Source organism: Oncorhynchus clarkii, chromosome 15, assembly GCF_045791955.1.
Source record: "Oncorhynchus clarkii lewisi isolate Uvic-CL-2024 chromosome 15, UVic_Ocla_1.0, whole genome shotgun sequence".
Taxonomy (NCBI): Eukaryota; Metazoa; Chordata; class Actinopteri; order Salmoniformes; family Salmonidae; genus Oncorhynchus; species Oncorhynchus clarkii.
The window spans coordinates 8,488,452-8,506,819 of NC_092161.1; the positions used below are offsets into that span (position 1 = coordinate 8,488,452).

The window sequence follows — 18,368 nt, forward strand, 5'->3', positions numbered from 1 at the left end:
GCACAGGGCCTCGTATATCTCCACATTGACATGGTTGGTTGACGTTAGGTAGCAGCGGGAGGTCCTGTATTAACACAAACTCACTTCCTTGACAACAGCTCTGGGAAGCGCAAGAAGTATGAATGCCCTGACCCATATCACAGTAAATACTGCACGGCCAATTCAGACGTCGGATTGACCATGCAGCGCCTTTAATGTTGTTTGATGTCCCAAAACCCCATTGTTGAAGAAAGGAAACCAGTTTAAGAGAACACGTTTTCATCCGTTTTTAAATCAGATTGGTTTTAACTCATTCAGGGAGAAAGAAAAAATCACAGAACGATGTCGTCTGAATAAAAAAAACACAATCTGAGCCCACTAGCTATGAAAACACAGTGCATTTAAATAATCTATTTAGATGTCATTATCCACATGTAACATTTACGATAGCTATATCATATTCATCATATAATCAATATTAAAAATAATGTGTCCAATTTTTAAGTTCTCTGTCCTTAAATGGCATCCAAATCCTGTTGAACTCATACAGGCAGCCACAGAAAGACGTCCTTTAAAACCTCATACAGGCAGCCACAGAAAGACGTCCTTTTGAACTCTTACAGAAAACCACAGAAAGATAATAAGTGCGACCCAGACGTTAATTTCTAAGTGGAATCGCATCCTTGTGTGCATCAATTTTCTTCGATGATCAAATTAAGATATTGGAAAGGCTGAATAACATACTAACGAGATATCCTGTATTCACAGCAACAAATTAAATACAGCTCCCAAGTGGTGCAGCGGTCTAAGGCATTGCATCTCAGTGCCAGAGGCGTCACTACAGACCCTGGTTTGATTCCAGGCTGTATCACAACTAGCCGTGATTGGGAGTCACATAGGGCGGCGCACAATTGGTCCAGTGTCGTCCCGGTTTGGCCAGGGTATGCTGTCATTGTAAATAAGAATTTGTTCTTAACTGACTTGCCTAGTCAATTAAATACATCAACACTACCGTTCAAAAGTTTGGGGTTACTTAGAAATGTCCTTGTTTTTGAAAGAAAAGCATTTGTTTGTCCATTAAAATAATATAAAATTGATCAGAAATACAGTGTAGACATTGTTAATGTTGTAAATGACTATTGTAGCTGGGGACGGCTGATTTTTAATGGAATATCTACATTAGGCGTACAGAGTCCCATTATCAGCAACCATCACTCCTGTGTTCCAATGGCACGTTGGGTTAGCAAATCCAAGTTTATCATTTTAAAAGGCTAATTGATCATTAGACAAACCTTTTGCAATTAGGTTAGCACAGCTGAAAACTGTTGTCCTGATTAAAAAAGCATAAAACTTTAGACTAATTTAGTATATGGAGCATCAGTATCTGTGGGTTTGATTACAGGCTTAAAATGGCCAGAAACAAATAACTTTCTTCTAAAACTCATCAGTCTATTATTGTTCTAAAAAATTAAGTCTATTCCATGCGAGAAATTGCCAAGAAACTGAAGATCTGGTACAACGCTGTGTACTACTCCCTTCACAGAAGAGCGCAAACTGGTTCTAACCAGAATACAAAGAGGAGTGGGAGGCCCCGGTGCACAACTGAGCAAGAGGAAAAGTACATTAGAGTGTCTAGTTTGAGAAAACAGATGCCTCAACTGGCAGCTTCATTAAATAGTACCCGCAAAACCCCAGTCTCAACGTCAACAGTGAAGAGGCGACTCCGGGATCATGGCCTTCTAGGCAGAGTTCCTCTGTCCAGTCTCAACGTCAACAGTGAAGAGGCGACTCCGGGATGCTGTCCTTCTAGGCAGAGTTCCTCTGTCCAGTCTCAACGTCAACAGTGAAGAGGCGACTCCGGGATGCTGGCCTTCTAGGCAGAGTTCCTCTGTCCAGTCTCAACGTCAACAGTGAAGAGGTGACTCCGGGATGCTGGCCTTCTAGGCAGAGTTCCTCTGTCCAGTCTCAACGTCAACAGTGAAGAGGAGACTCCGGGATGCTGTCCTTCTAGGCAGAGTTCCTCTGTCCAGTCTCAACGTCAACAGTGAAGAGGAGACTCCGGGATGCTGTCCTTCTAGGCAGAGTTCCTCTGTCCAGTCTCAACGTCAACAGTGAAGAGGGGAGACTCCGGGATGCTGTCCTTCTAGGCAGAGTTCCTCTGTCCAGTCTCAACGTCAACAGTGAAGAGGAGACTCCGGGATGCTGTCCTTCTAGGCAGAGTTCCTCTGTCCAGTCTCAACGTCAACAGTGAAGAGGAGACTCCGGGATGCTGTCCTTCTAGGCAGAGTTCCTCTGCTGTCAACAGTGAAGAGGCCTTCTGGCCTTCTAGGCAGAGTTCCTCTGTCCAGTCTCAACGTCAACAGTGAAGAGGCCTCCGGGATGCTGGCCTTCTAGGCAGAGTTCCTCTGTCCAGTCTCAACGTCAACAGTGAAGAGGCGACTCCGGGATGCTGGCCTTCTAGGCAGAGTTCCTCTGTCCAGTCTCAACGTCAACAGTGAAGAGGCGACTCCGGGATGCTGGCCTTCTAGGCAGAGTTCCTCTGTCCAGTCTCAACGTCAACAGTGAAGAGGCGACTCCGGGATGCTGGCCTTCTAGGCAGAGTTCCTCTGTCCAGTCTCAACGTCAACAGTGAAGAGGCGACTCCGGGATGCTGGCCTTCTAGGCAGAGTTCCTCTGTCCAGTCTCAACGTCAACAGTGAAGAGGCGACTCCGGGATGCTGGCCTTCTAGGCAGAGTTCCTCTGTCCAGTCTCTATGTTCTTTTGCCCATCTTTATATTTTTATTGGCCAGTCTGAGATGTGGCTTTTTCTTTGTAACTCTGCCTAGAAGGCCAGCATCCAGGAGTCGCCTCTTCACATTGTTGGATTACTTCATGGAGCAATTTTTTTACATTTATTTAAAGAACAGAGAATTTCCTATATTCAAACGTACCCCCTGGAAACTGACATTTTATGGTCAAATATTGTCAGTGCTACACCAAACAGTACCTTTTCCTGTAACTTCCAGTATAATGGAGTAAACAAATTTGGGGGTTAAATCACATTATCTGGTGTGACAAATCGTAGCTCGGTCGTACATTGATGCCACATTCCTGTCCTCTCTCTTTTACAAAAGAAAACATAAAACAAGCAATAGAGACATTTCGTTCAATGTTGTTTAAAATCCAGTTTTAATATTTAAATGACCATAAAAAGCACATTACAACATTTTCTAATTTTAGTTAAAAATATGGGTCAGATAAAGGTCTTACATCTCAGAAGGATCTGAACAGAGGATCTCTAACCCATAAGGATTTATCTTCAATTCCCAACCCCAAAATATATCAACTTAAATGTTTAACCAAGGTATATTCAGCGGATAGCATCCTCTGATCTTAATGGTTATCAACAAAAGTTTAAGGTATACGACCCCCTCCCCCAATTTCTTTTTAAAAAAGACGAAAAAATTAGAACAAAATGAAAACAAAAACAAAACCCCAAATAGACTTAAATAAAAAGTAGAATGAATGCAATGATTGCTTAATACAAGCACAGAATCAGAACATTAGTGGAATACCTTGCTATATGTGAGCTGGGGAGTCTTAGTCATTTTACCTATGGTCTCAAATGGTAAACCTGCAAATAACATACATTATCACTAGAAATAACTTAACTGGTAACAGTTAACACAGGATATATTCATCGACAAAATATCATAATTATTGAATTCTGTCAGTCTGTCTTTACAAACACAGTACCAGTCAAAAGTTGTAGAACATCTACTCATTCAAGGGTTCTTCTTTATTTTTCACTATTTTCTACTAATTTCTACATTGTAGAAAAATAGCGAAGATATAAAAACTATGAAATAACACATGGAATCATGTAGTGAGCAAAGTGTTAAACAAAACTAAATATATTTTATATTCTTCAAAGAAGCCACGTTTTGCCTTGATGACAGCTTTGCACACTCTTGGCATTCTCTCAACAAGTGTCATGAGGTGGTCACCTGGAATGCATTTCAATTAACAGGTGTGCCTTGTTAAAAGTTCATTTGTGGAATTTCTTTCCTTCTTAATGTGTTTGAACCAATCAATTGTGTTGTGACAAGGTAGGAGTGGTATACAGAAGATAGTCCTATTTGGTAAAAGACCAAGTCCATATTATGGCAAGAACAGCTCAAATAAGCAAAGAGAAACGACAGTCCATCATTACTTTAAGACATGAAGGTCAGCTAATCCAGAAAAGGGAAGTCGCAAAAACCATCAAGCGCTACGATGAAACTGAGAGTAGGTGAATGAATGATCTCCGCATGTGTGATCCGCATGTGTGGTTCCCACCGTGAAGCATGGAGGAGGAGGTGTGAATGTGTGGAGGTGCTTTGTTGGTGACACTGTCAGTGATTTATTTAGAATTCAAGGAACACTTAACCAGCATGGCTACCACATCATTCTGCAGCGATACGCCATCACATCTGATTTGCGCTTAGTGGGACTATGATTACATTTTCAACAGGACAATGACCCCAAAACAAACCTCCAGGCTGTGTAATGGCTCTTTGACCCAGGAGAGTGATGGAGTGCTGCATCAGATGACCTGACTTGCACAATCATACGTCCTCAACCCAATTGAGATGGTTTGGGATGAGTTGGAATGCAGAGTGAAAGAAAAGCAGCCGACAAGTGCTCAGCATATGTGAGAACTCATTCAAGACTGTTGGAAAAACATTCCAGGTGAAGCTGGTTGAGAGAATGCCAAGAGTGTGCAAAGCTGCCATCAAGACAAAGGGTGGCTACTTTGTAGAATCTCAAATATAAAATAGATTTTGATTTGTTTAACACTTTATTGGTTACCACATGATTCCATATGTGTTATTTCACAGTTTTGATGTCTTCACTTTTATTCTACAATGTAGAAAATACTAAAAATAAAGAAAAACCTTTGAATGAGTCGGTGTCAAAACGTTTGACTGGTACTGTGTATATATATATATTTTTGTTTCGAAGATTAAGAGCCAGATGCGATTCTGATACACACGCAGGTTTTGAAAGTGGATTCAGAAATAACAGTATTGTAAGAAAAATTATAATTAAAGTTTATTCATTATCAAAACGCACTTTTTTTTTAGCACCTCTTAATTTGTGTGTGTTTTGAACAAGCACCATCGTCATTGTGGTATTTCATTTAGTGCAGCACCTGTAGAATCCAGAAAAGAGGTCTCTCTACTCCCTCGTCTCTCGATCTCTCTCGTTTTTCTCCTGTTCACCTTTCTCCGCAACACCTTCATATGTCCTTCGTCTTTGTGCCACAGCAGGTTTAAGTCATGTGATTCTAACCCTACAAGGGCAAGAAGTCTTGTCCTGGTAAAACCTACATAGACGGCAAGACCTGTTCGCTACACCATTTTTTAATTCAAAACTTGCATGTGATATGGAAACAGGTGAGGGGGCTGGGTACCCAGGTTAGGTGGTATGGAAACAGGTTAGGGGGCTGGGTACTGGGGTTAGGTGATATGGAAACAGGTTAGGGGGCTGGGTACTGGGGTTAGGTGATATGGAAACAGGTGAGGGGGCTGGGTACTGGGGTTAGGTGATATGGAAACAGGTGAGGGGGCTGGGTACTGGGGTTAGGTGATATGGAAACAGGTTAGGGGGATGGGTACCCAGGCTAGGTGGTATGGAAACAGGTGAGGTGGCTGGGTACTGGGGTTAGGTGGTATGGAAACAGGTGAGGGGGCTGGGTACTGGGGTTAGGTGGTATGGAAACAGGTAAGTTTGGTTGCTGGTCTGGGTTGGGGGGGCTGGTTGTTAGCCAAGGAAGCAGACTGGACCCACTTCAAATCCAAACTTCTGGCTGGCATCTCCAAAGTCATTCAACATGACATCAATGATGGGAACCTGATCGATCTTGGGAGTATTAATCTCCATCACAGTCTTTCCGTAGCCCTTCCTCGACTGGAAAGAGAGAACGGGGGGAAAAAAACTATTAAACATTGTGCTTTCAGCCATCAGACACAACCTCATTGGAGATATAAAACAAGTCCAACAAAACAACCAATGGGGACATTTTACATACTTGCGAGACTTTCCCAAATGTACTTGAACAATCACTATTACAGACAGGCAGTATCGATGGGCAGCCCTTACCGCGCATCCGTCTATGAGGGCCCTGACGTAAGGGTTGCTGTCGTAGGACATCTCCTCATCGTTGGATCCCAGGAATAGCAGCGCCTTGTCGTAGCTGTCGGTGGTCTCGTCGTGCCACACCACAGACTGGTGGCAGCTATAGGTGAAGTTCTGCCTGGCAGAGGCAGTCAGTAGTTTCAGGAAGGTCATCTGAACTTCACTTATTGTGTTACCGGCTGCGTCAACGTATGAAAACTGTTAATTGGAGGAGGGTGTGAGAGAAAACAGAAAATAGATTGAGAGGTCAGAAATGAAACATGGGATTGGACATAATATACTGCTTAGAAGTATTTTATCTCAAGAGTTCTTATAAAACATGAGAAAGGCTAACATAATTTTTTTCTCCAAAAATACTCATTCAAGGCAGAAAGGAGTTGGAGCACTAAAAAAATTATATTTTTTATTTTTTATTTTAACTCACTTTACTCCATTGTACAGGAAGTCAAGCTGACTCCTTCCTCCTCCACTTCTGGCTCGAATTAGTCCTTTTGGAAGTTTTTAGATTTTTTGTCATTGTTGTTGAGCACCCTTCTTTTCATTTGTTTGCTGAATCAAAGGTTCCCCCTGATACTCTTCTTCAAAAACATGCTGTCAGTATCAGTTATACAATCTCTCTCTCAGGCAATGGGCCAAACTGAGTCTCAAAGCAATAGAAAATCATATTTTCCTCCTCATCCTTCGTCAATCCCAGACTGTATGAAATATGAATGAGAAGGGGGGGGGGTGAGAGGTCTTATATGAGAGGTCTGGATTCCTTGGTGGCTAGAAAAGTGGGGGTCACTTCCAGAGACAATTTTCTCTCTCTCTCTCTGTCTTCTATCTCAAATGCTACTTCTGAAGAGCCTCTGTACTGACAGACAGAAGGCAGAGAGATGGCCAAGTGGGAGCCTGAGAAATCATTTTAGTTTTAGTATTGTGAAGAGGAGACATTTCTTTTGAGAAGAGAACAGTGGAGGATGAAAACGTGGAGTTGAGGGAAGTACTTACTATTGCACCATGCTCAAATTCACTGAACCACGACCCTGGAAGTTCTTTGGGCCATGACGATATTCTGACCTACGGAGCCAAACAAATGAGGCGCTTCGGTACTTAGAAGAACACAATTTAAGCGCTGGTTCCTGGAATTAGGTTTAGTTTTGATCCATCAAAAGTTGTGTAATATACAGCTAGATACCCCTTCCCTCAGATCTTAACATATAGGAAAATCACAACAGTATGTATAGTAATTCAATAAAAAATGTGTATATCAGTTTTTTTCTGCTCATACAGTTTGTCTATATTGATTGTCTTGACAATTACCAATGTCAATTCCAACCCTCAATGCATCTATTTTTCTTCATGACTTTACATTACATTTCACAGAGATACAGTATGAACGTAAATGTCAAATTCACAAGGCTATCACCAAAACAAGTTAGGTTTAAATGTAAATGACCAAGCGGTGAACCCATCAAACATCCCCAAACATGAATCTCGCAGTCCCATAACCCTCACTAGCATACGAATCAAATCAAACTGTATTTGTCACATGCACCGCATACAACAGACCGTACAGTGAAATGCCCACTTACAAGCCCTTAACCTACAATGCTTTAAGAAGTTAAGAAGAAAAACGTGTTAAGTAAAATATAGATGAGCAATTTTTTTTTAAAGTAACAAATAATTAAAGAGCAGCAGTAAAATAACAGTAGGGTAACAGAGGGTATATACAGGGGGTACCGGTACAGAGTCAATGTGGAGGCTATATACAGGGGGTACCGGTACAGAGTCAATGTGGAGACTATATACAGGGGGTACCGGTACAGAGTCAATGTGGAGGCTATATACAGGGGGTACCGGTACAGAGTCAATGTGGAGGCTATATACAGGGGGTACCGGTACAGAGTCAATGTGGAGACTATATACAGGGTGTTACGTTACAGAGTCAATGTGGAGGCTATATACAGGGGGTACCGGTACAGAGTCAATGTGGAGGCTATATACAGGGGGTACCGGTACAGAGTCAATGTGGAGGCTATATACAGGGGGTACCGGTACAGAGTCAATGTGGAGACTATATACAGGGGGTACCGGTACAGAGTCAATGTGGAGGCTATATACAGGGGGTACCAGTACAGAGTCAATGTGGAGGCTATATACAGGGTGTTACGGTACAGAGTCACTGTGGAGGCTATATACAGGGGGTACCGGTACAGAGTCAATGTGGAGGCTATATACAGGGTGTTACGGTACAGAGTCAATGTGGAGGCTATATACAGGGGGTACCAGTACAGAGTCAATGTGGAGACTATATACAGGGGGTACCGGTACAGAGTCAATGTGGAGACTATATACAGGGGGTACCGGTACAGAGTCAATGTGGAGGCTATATACAGGGGGTACCAGTACAGAGACAATGTGGAGGCTATATACAGGGGGTACCGGTACAGAGTCAATGTGGAGGCTATATACAGGGGGTACCAGTACAGAGACAATGTGGAGGCTATATACAGGGGGTACCGGTACAGAGTCAATGTGGAGGCTATATACAGGAGATACCGGTACAGAGTCAATGTGGAGGCTATATACAGGGGGTACCGGTACAGAGTCAATGTGCGGGGGCACCGGTTGGTTGAGGTAATTGAGGTAATGTGTACATGTATGAATGATCCTATCAGAACATTATCTAGAATTGAACAAGACTATGGCTTGACTCTATGCTTAACTTCATAGCATGAGCAGGTGTCTGTGTGTGTGTGTGTGTGTGTGTGTGTGTGTGTGTGTGTGTCGTCCTCTTGGAGGAAATGAAACGCCACTCACTCCACTGAACTTCTTATCTGGGAAGATGCAGGTCTCTCCTCCAGCCGTGAAGTTACAGTGGACAGAGAACGAGTCCCCTGAACATCCCTGGTTAGGATCTATCCAGTACTCGCCTGTGGAACAAAACCCAATGACACAATAAAATACCCAAATCTGTAGTTCTCTCTAGTTCTAAGGTTCCACCGACAACTGAAAACTAAAAACTACAAAATGTCACTAAGTCGTTTAACTGTTCTATGACACCTGATAGATATAAAAATAATATGTTCATATGTTTAGCAACAACAGATCTTCTAACATTCAGCGTAAACATTGAAAAAGGTGCTAAGTGATTGGCCGAAACAGGTAACCCTCCTTGCGTCTCGTATTAATCCACGTCCTCGTTCATGCCATAGACCAAATGGTACAGTTGTAAGTTACCTTATATCTACAGTATACCGTACCATTTCAAGACAACCCCATGGCTGTTTCATATAGAGGGTTACCTACTGATCATAGCATGTTTGTGTTAGAGACGCCGTCTGATCTGAAATCCCACAGCTGTGGCCTTGGACTGACTCATGTAAAATGTCAGAAGTTTGATTACAAAAATGGATTTTTATTGTAATTCTGACTTCTCAAACTAACACGGACGTTTTGATAATTACTGAGACTTGGTTAAACAAGTCTGTGGCAGACACTGGTGTGTCTCTGAATGAATATAATGTGTAATACTGCAGATCTGACAGAGGTGAGGGTGTCACCATATTCATGAAGTAAAATGTGAATGTTACTGTGTGAATTACCACCTCTGTGAATGTCTAGTCATACATCTGGGCCTTGGGTAATAATGCCCAACTAACGTCAGTGGGAGTTTGTCGTCATCCTGTGGCCCTCTCAATTGCTCTTAGAAAACTGTCTGACTTTCTGTCTAACTATGATACATCTGAATTATTCATAGTTGTGAGTAAATGAGACCTTGGTCTCAATGGCTTCCCCCTGAGTAAATAAAAGTTTTCCAAAATCAATAAAAAATAAACCTTAAAAAAGGTCAAAGAATGACCTGACATTTCTCTGTATAAAGTTTGGCAAAAACAAACCTCAAAAGTTCCTCACTGAAGGTCTGTTAATGTTAGGTATAACCTCAATGAGGTCTGTTAATGTTAGGTATAACCTCACTGAGGTCGGTCTGTTAATGTTAGGTATAACCTCACTGAGGTCTGTTAATGTTAGGTATAACCTCAATGAGGTCTGTTAATGTTAGGTATAACCTCACTGAGGTCTGTTAATATTAGGTATAACCTCACTGAGGTCTGTTAATGTTAGGTATAACCTCACTGAGGTCGGTTTGTTAATGTTAGGTATAACCTCACTGAGATCTGTTAATGTTAGGTATAACCTCACTGAGGTCTGTTAATGTTAGGTATAACCTCAATGAGGTCTGTTAATGTTAGGTATAACCTCACTGAGGTCTGTTAATGTTAAGTATAACCTCACTGAGGTCTGTTAATGTTAGGTATAACCTCACTGAGGTCGGTTTGTTAATGTTAGGTATAACCTCACTGAGATCTGTTAATGTTAGGTATAACCTCACTGAGGTCTGTTAATGTTAGGTATAACCTCAATGAGGTCTGTTAATGTTAGGTATAACCTCACTGAGGTCTGTTAATGTTAAGTATAACCTCACTGAGGTCTGTTAATGTTAGGTATAACCTCAATGAAGGTCTGTTAATGTTAGGTATAACCTCACTGAGATCTGTTAATGTTAGGTATAACCACAATGAGGTCTTGTTCTCAGTGCTATTCAAATTCACCACTGCAATACACTACCTGCAAATATACCATATACACTCCCATGGCATCGCTACGAAATGAGCAAACAGCATTCACAGTTAATGGCTTCCTTGTCTAGATAAACAACATGGCCAGAAATCACAGCCATAGCATTAGCATATTACCCATGATTCCCCCTCTCCGTGACTCACCGTTGGTGAACTCTGGGTGGGCGAGCTGCAGGTCTTTGCAGGTCCTGGCTGGGTTGTTCTGTGTGCCCATCGGGTACTTCATCCTCTCCATGTCCTGTTTGAGGTTGTTGAGCGAACCAAAGATGTCCTCCATGCCCTCTTCGTAGTCCATCATGGTACCCGTCGCGTCCGCCTGCATGTCTGCGTGTCTGCGGTTCTTCTTGGGCGACTGGATGGGCAGTGGCTGGATCACCTCACCAGAGGGACCCTATAGAGGAAGAAAGAAAATATCCCATAGTGTCACAGCGTTTTCTAAAAAATAACTTCATTAATTGCAGCTAAAGACACTGAAGTGGCCTATTCTCGGACTTAGAGAGGACACCAAAATGAATGTAAAAGTAATACTCACAGGAGGACCAGGTGAACCGATCGTACCGGTGTCTCCCTTCTGACCAGCAGGACCCTGAAAAGAGCATGGAGATTTAGAGCATGTTGTTAATTCTGGATTTCACAAACACTCCTCTAAAATTACTGTCACAGTACTCTCAGTTGATAAAAAGAGTTGTTGAACAGAACTTACCGATGAACCCTTAGCTCCTTTAGGACCTCCAGGGCCCTGGAAGAGACATCGAAGATGGCGTGATCAGTAAAGAGGAGATGACTATGTTGTATCATTACATGGACATGTTAACTATGAGACTATACTCTAAATAAAACAGAGAAAACGGGGGACAGTCTTACAGGCAGGCCAGGAGGACCAGGGGGACCGAGAGGACCTGAAGCTCCACTGATACCCTGGGGAGAAGAGACTAGACATCAGTAAGACGACAGTGGGATGACAGCGGACTACAGTGAGATAACGAGTGGTAGATTGCAAGGGAAACATTAGCAACCTTTTGCAACGTTTTCATGAGCCCTGAAAAGTTGCTGGTATTTTCGTGAGTAATACAGCTAGATAGATGGAGACCCCCATTATTCTGTTTTTCGACGCTAACATAGAGACAGAAAGATGGAGACCCCCATTATTCTGTTTTTCAACACTAACATAGAGACATATAGATGGAGACCCTCATTCTTCTGTTTTTCAACACTAACATAGAGACATATAGATGGAGAACCACATTCTTCTGTTTTTCAAGCCTAACATAGAGACAATCAGACCAATGGCATTTTATTTCCTGATTGACGAATGGCAAGGTGATGAGGTCATTAATCACTTACACCGTCGCCCTTGCCTCCGTGAGAACCCTGGGGTCCAGGCAGGCCTCTGTCTCCCTTCTCTCCCTGCTCGCCAGGGGGTCCAATCAGACCGATCAGACCTGGATGACCCTGTAGGACACAAACAAACAAGAGTAGTAAGGACTGGGACCATTGAGATACTTACAATAAAAACACGTTGAAGACAATACCATGCCTGGCACCAGTACAACCCTGCTATAGCTGTTACCATTCCATCAAGTAAAATACAAAATCGGAACACTCATTCTACACATCTGAAATCATTTTTACAGAAATTACTTTTTTTTCCCGTCTTACAAAATAATTGCCCAGAATTTCTCTAAATGCAACTGAGGACAATATCCACAACAACAATGTCTGGAAAATACGAGTGCCCTCTTCAGTCCCATTGATCTGAAACATGGAAAATGGCCACACAAATGAAAATAAAGAGCTTGTGTCCTTCTAAACCAATCCCTTCCAATCCTGCTCTCAACATTTGTGGCTGGCCATAACAGCAGTGTCCTGCGCTTCATTACTGACTTTAAATTCACTGGCAGATCTAACGCTCTGCATCAAATGGAGCCGGCAATGTGGTACGGTCCTATTCAATTCAAACTGGCTTCCAGATTTCTCCAAATGTCACTTTTAGTTTACTGCGTAATTGGAGTCACTTTTAGTTTCAAACACAAGTTGTGTCGAATAATTTTAATTTAAATGTATTGCTCTACCGAAATATTTAGTTTGACCTTTCTAGAGAAGCTGGTTAAAGGGTTCAGATGAGTGGAGGTCCAATCCCAGCCACGCTCATGGCCATCGTCTCCAACCCACTACAGGTTAAACTCCCAACCCCTTCTCGGATCGGAGAAATCAAATCAATAAGTGCTTTGGGACGGGAAATTGAGGCGGGCTCACCTTTTCACCCTTGGTGCCGGGGTCACCCTTCAGACCTGGGAGACCAGGGGGTCCCTAATTGTCACAGAGAAAAGATGGTTAGACATCAATTACACCACCTCAGTAGAGAAAGAACGGAAGGAAAAAATACCTAGATACAGACAATGAGATAGAGAACTAGAGAGAGAACAATTAGAGAGAGAGAGTACTATAAAGAGAGAGAGAGGAAGAGAGAAAAGAGAGAGAGGAGAGAGGAGAGAGAGGAGAGAGAGAAAGAGAAAAGAGAGAGAGAATAATTAGAGAGCACTATAAAAAGAGAGAGAAAGAGAGAAAAGAGAGTGAGAGAGAGAGACTGTCTTTTTTTTCTGAAACTTTCGCATTTCATTTTAACCCCCCCTTAAAAATAAAACACCAAAATATATCCTGTACATGTACCATACTCACCTTTCCATCTACCACGTACAAACCAACATCACAATACCCAAAACAACACACCACCATCACCACTTCTACAACCGTATATCCCAAACATCATCCCCAGATATACAGACAGCCCCTCAACACACCATATCTCCTGAAACATCTCCACACTTTATCATTCTATAGAACTCAAATACCACCCTTGTCACGAGTCCGACCGAGGGTGTTTCCCTTTCCCGGGCAGGTGGCGCTCGGCGGTCGTCGTCACCGGCCTATTAGCTGCCACTGATTGTTTTTCCTTCCCCTCCTTGTATGTTGAGTGGTAGCACCTGTGAATGTTTAATTAGTTTGTCTTTATTAGACAGCCGGCCCGCCTGGTTGTTGTGCGGGATTATTTCTATGTAACCTTTGGCTCTGTGGTATAGGCACGTGTTAGTGTCCGGTCGGGATTGTTTCCCATTGTACATTTTGATTCCCTGTGTTTTGGGAACGTAACGTTTTTGTGAGCACCCTGTGGTGCGTTGGTGCGATTAAAAGACGCGCAGCATTGAACTCTCTGTCTCCTGCATTTGACTCCACACCCACGACACCCGGAGCATTACAGAATCCCGCACCTATCAAATTGAATGGAGTCAGCAGGAGCAGCAGCCAACCCTCTCCCATCGATGGAGGAACGGGTTCTCCACCACACCACCGTCCTTCATCGGATCGGATCCGCGATGGATCAAGTGATGGAGAGAGGTTCCGGACGGTTCCGGACTCCCCATCTCCCGACTCCAGCACCCTCCGTCTGACGCTACCGAGGGCTTATGATGGAGCGGCGGCGGGTTGCCAGGGGTTTCTGCTCCAGCTGGAGCTATACCTGGCCACCATCAGACCCACTCCCTCAGGAGAAGAGAGGGTGAGTGTCCTCATCTCCTGCCTCACGGGTCGTGCCCTGGAATGGGCGAACGCGGTCTGGAATGGTCTTTTTCCCGTCGCTTCCGCGCCGTGTTTGATCACCCTCTAGACGGCCGAGCGGCGGGAGAACAACTATTTCACCTCAGGCAGGAGAGGAGGAGCGCCCAGGATTACGCGCTGGAGTTCCGGACCTTGGCAGCCGGATCTGGGTGGAACGACAGGGCCCTCATGGACCACTACAGGTGTAGTCTCCGAGAGGATGTCCGCCGGGAGTTAGCGTGTCGGGACACCACTCTGTCACTGGATCAGCTGATTGACATGTCCATTCGACTGGATAATCTGCTGGCTGCCCGCGGGCGTTCAGAGAGGGTCCTGTGCGTTCCACCACCCAGCCCCTCCGCTCCCATTCCGATGGAGTTGGGAGGGGCTGCGCCGAGGGGTACCGGAGGAGGAGGCCTTCCCTGCACCAACTGTGGTCGGAGAGGACACACGTCTGATCGGTGCTGGGGGGTTCCGTCTGGGAGTAGAGATGGCAGGCGGAACGCTTCTCGGTCACCCCAGGTGAGTCAGCATCAAACTCACCCAGAACCCCCTGTTGGCCACATGTTTGTCTTAACTTTTTTCCTTCGCTTTTTTCCCTCTTCCCAGCATAGGGCGCTAGTCGATTCAGGCGCAGCTGGGAACTTTATGGATCGCGGACTCGCCCTTAAGTTAGGGGTTCCGCTGGTGCCGATAGATTCTCCTTTCCCCGTGCACTCCCTAGATAGCCGGCCATTAGGGTCAGGGATGGTCAGGGAGACCACGGTCCCACTGGACATGGTGACGCAGGGGAATCATAGGGAGCGTATCAGTTTCTTTATTATTGACTCGCCTGCGTTTCCAGTGGTGCTGGGGACTCCCTGGCTGGCCCGGCACAATCCTAAAATTTCGTGGAGACAGGGGGTTCTCCAGGGGTGGTCAGAGGAGTGTTCTGGAAGGTGTTTGGGAGTTTCCATCGGTGCCACGTCGGTGGAGAGTCCAGACCAGGGTTCCACGGTGTGCATTCCCCCCGAGTATGCCGATTTGGCAATCGCTTTCAGTAAAGTGAAAGCGACTAAATTACCACCTTATCGACCGGGAAGGGATTGTACGATAGATCTCCAGGTAGACGCTGCGCTTCCCAAGAGTCACGTGTACCCGCTGTCCCAGGAGGAGACGTTGGCAATGGAGACATATGTCACGGAGGCGCTGGGACAGGGGTACATTCGGTCCTCCATTTCACCCGTCTCCTCAAGTTTCTTTTTTGTGAGGAAAAAGGAGGGAGGCTTGCGTCCGTGTATTGATTATAGAGGTCTAAACGCCATCACAGTGGGGTATAGTTACCCTCTACCTCTCATCGCTACGGCGGTGGAATCGTTCCACCGAGCGCAGTTCTTCACAAAACTGGATCTCAGGAGTGCGTATAGTTTGGTGCGTATTCGGAAGGGAGACGAGTGGAAAACCGCATTTAGTACTACATCAGGCCACTATGAGTACCTCGTCATGCCGTATGGGTTAAAGAATGCTCCAGCCGTTTTCCAATCCTTTGTAGACGAGATTCTCAGGGACCTGTGCGGGCAGGGAGTGGTGGCTTATATCGATGACATTCTGATCTACTCGGACACTCACACCGCGCATGTGTCTCTGGTGCGCAAGGTGCTTGGTAGACTGCTGGAGCATGACCTATACGTCAAGGCTGAGAAATGCGTGTTCTCTAAACGAGCCGTCTCTTTTCTGGGATATCGCATTTCCACCTCGGGGGTAGTGATGGAGGGTGACCGCATTAGGGCCGTGCGTAATTGGCCGACTCCGACCATGGTAAAGGAGGTGCAGCGGTTTCTGGGTTTTGCCAACTACTACCGGAGGTTTATCCGGGGTTTTGGCCAGGTAGCTGCTCCCATTACCTCACTGCTGAAGGGGGGCCCGGTGCGTTTGCAGTGGTCAGCAGAGGCGGACGGAGCATTCAACAAGTTGAAGGCGCTGTTTACTGATGCGCCCGTGTTGGCGCATCCGGACCCCTCTCTAGCATTCATAGTGGAGGTGGACGCGTCCGAGGCTGGGGTGGGTGCCGTGCTATCACAGCGCTCGGGTACGCCACCAAAACTCCGACCCTGCGCTTTCTTCTCAAGGAAGCTCAGCCCAGCGGAGCGTAACTATGATGTGGGGGACCGGGAGTTGCTAGCGGTGGTTAGAGCTCTGAAGGTGTGGAGACACTGGCTTGAGGGGGCTAAACACCCCTTTCTCATCTGGACCGACCACCAGAATCTGGAGTATATTCGGGCAGCTAGGAGACTTAACCCACGTCAGGCAAGGTGGGCCATGTTCTTCACCCGGTTCCGATTTACTTTGTCTTATAGACCGGGCTCCCAGAACGTGAAGGCTGACGCACTGTCCCGCCTTTATGACACGGAGGATGGGTCCACCGAACCTACTCCCATCCTTCCCGCCTCGAAGCTGGTAGCCCCAGTGGTATGGGAGGTGGACTCGGACATCGAGCGGGCGTTACGGGCTGAACCCGCACCTCCTCAGTGTCCAGCGGGGTGAAGGTACGTGCCGCTTGGTGTTCGGGACAAACTGATTCGGTGGGCTCACGTCCTACCCTCCTCGGGTCACCCTGGGGTGACGAGGACAGTGGGGAGCCTTCAGGGGAGGTATTGGTGGCCTACGTTGGCTAAGGACGTTAAGGGTTATGTCTCCTACTGTTCAGTGTGCGCTCAGAGTAAGGCTCCTAGGCACCTTCCTAGAGGGAAGCTACAACCCCTCCCTGTTCCACAGCGGCCATGGTCACATCTGTCCATAGATTTCCTAACCGATCTCCCGCCGTCTCAGGGGAACACATCGTTTCTGATCGGGGCCCCCAATTCACGTCCCGGGTATGGAGAGCGTTCATGGAACGTTTGGGGGTCTCTGTCAGCCTGACCTCCGGTTATCACCCCGAGAGTAATGGGCAGGTGGAGAGAGTGAACCAGGAGGTGGGTAGGTTTCTGCGGTCGTATTGCCAGGATCGGCCAGGGGAGTGGGCACGATACATTCCCTGGGCTGAAATGGCTCAGAACTCACTACGCCACTCCTCTACTAACGTGTCCCCTTTTCAGTGTGTGTTGGGGTACCAGCCGGTCCTGGAACCATGGCATCCGAGCCAGACCGAGGCTCCTGCGGTGGAGGAATGGGTACAGCGCTCCAAGGAGACCTGGAGGGCCGTCCAGGAATCTCTACGACAAGCGAGTGGACGGCAGAAGAGGAGTGCTGACCGCCACCGCAGTGAGGCCCCCGTGTTTGTACCGGGGGACAGGGTCTGGCTCTCGACCCGAAACCTACCTCTCCGCTTGCCCTGCCAGAAGCTGGGTCCGCAGTGTGTAGGGCCCTTTAAAGTCCTGAGGAGGATAAACGAGGTGTGTTATCGATTACAACTCCCTTCCTATTATCGTATTAACCCCTCGTTTCATGTGTCTCTCCTCAGGCCGGTGGTAGCTGGTCCCCTGCAGGACAGTGAGGTACCGGAGGTCCCTCCCCCCCCGCTGGACATCGAGGGGTCCCCGGCGTACACGATCCGGGCCATTCTGGACTCAAGACGCCGGGTGAGGGGCCTGCAGTACCTCGTGGACTGGGAGGGGAGGTGCTGGGTACCGGTGGGGGACATCTTGGATCCCTCCATGTTGAGGGATTTCCATCGCCTCCATCCGGATCGCCCTGCGCCTCGTCCTCCGGGGCGACCTCGAGGCCGGTGTCGGCGCGCTGCGGGAGCCACGCGTCAGGGGGGGGGTACTGTCACGGGTCCGACCGAGGGTGTTTCCCTTTCCCGGGCAGGTGGCGCTCGGCGGTCGTCGTCACCGGCCTATTAGCTGCCACTGATTGTTTTTCCTTCCCCTCCTTGTATGTTGAGTGGTAGCACCTGTGAATGTTTAATTAGTTTGTCTTTATTAGACAGCCGGCCCGCCTGGTTGTTGTGCGGGATTATTTCTATGTAACCTTTGGCTCTGTGGTATAGGCACGTGTTAGCACCCTGTGGTGCATTGGTGTGGTGCATTGGTGCG

General features: G+C 46.2%; 1 protein-coding gene across 1 annotated transcript in view; it reads right to left on the reverse strand.

The window, feature by feature from the left end:
• Positions 1–4,914: 4,914 nt before the first annotated feature.
• Positions 4,915–18,368, reverse strand: part of LOC139366890 (collagen alpha-1(XI) chain-like) — a 166,321-nt gene continuing 152,867 nt past the window's right edge. The window contains exons 56-65 of the mRNA XM_071104629.1: positions 13,018–13,071; positions 12,106–12,213; positions 11,626–11,679; positions 11,465–11,500; positions 11,294–11,347; positions 10,906–11,152; positions 8,942–9,054; positions 7,130–7,198; positions 6,104–6,337; positions 4,915–5,911 (exon numbers count right to left, since the gene is read on the reverse strand). Coding sequence (XP_070960730.1) covers positions 5,765–5,911; positions 6,104–6,337; positions 7,130–7,198; positions 8,942–9,054; positions 10,906–11,152; positions 11,294–11,347; positions 11,465–11,500; positions 11,626–11,679; positions 12,106–12,213; positions 13,018–13,071 — 1,116 coding nt within the window. The 3' untranslated portion in view covers positions 4,915–5,764. The remainder of the gene's footprint in view (positions 5,912–6,103; positions 6,338–7,129; positions 7,199–8,941; positions 9,055–10,905; positions 11,153–11,293; positions 11,348–11,464; positions 11,501–11,625; positions 11,680–12,105; positions 12,214–13,017; positions 13,072–18,368) is intronic.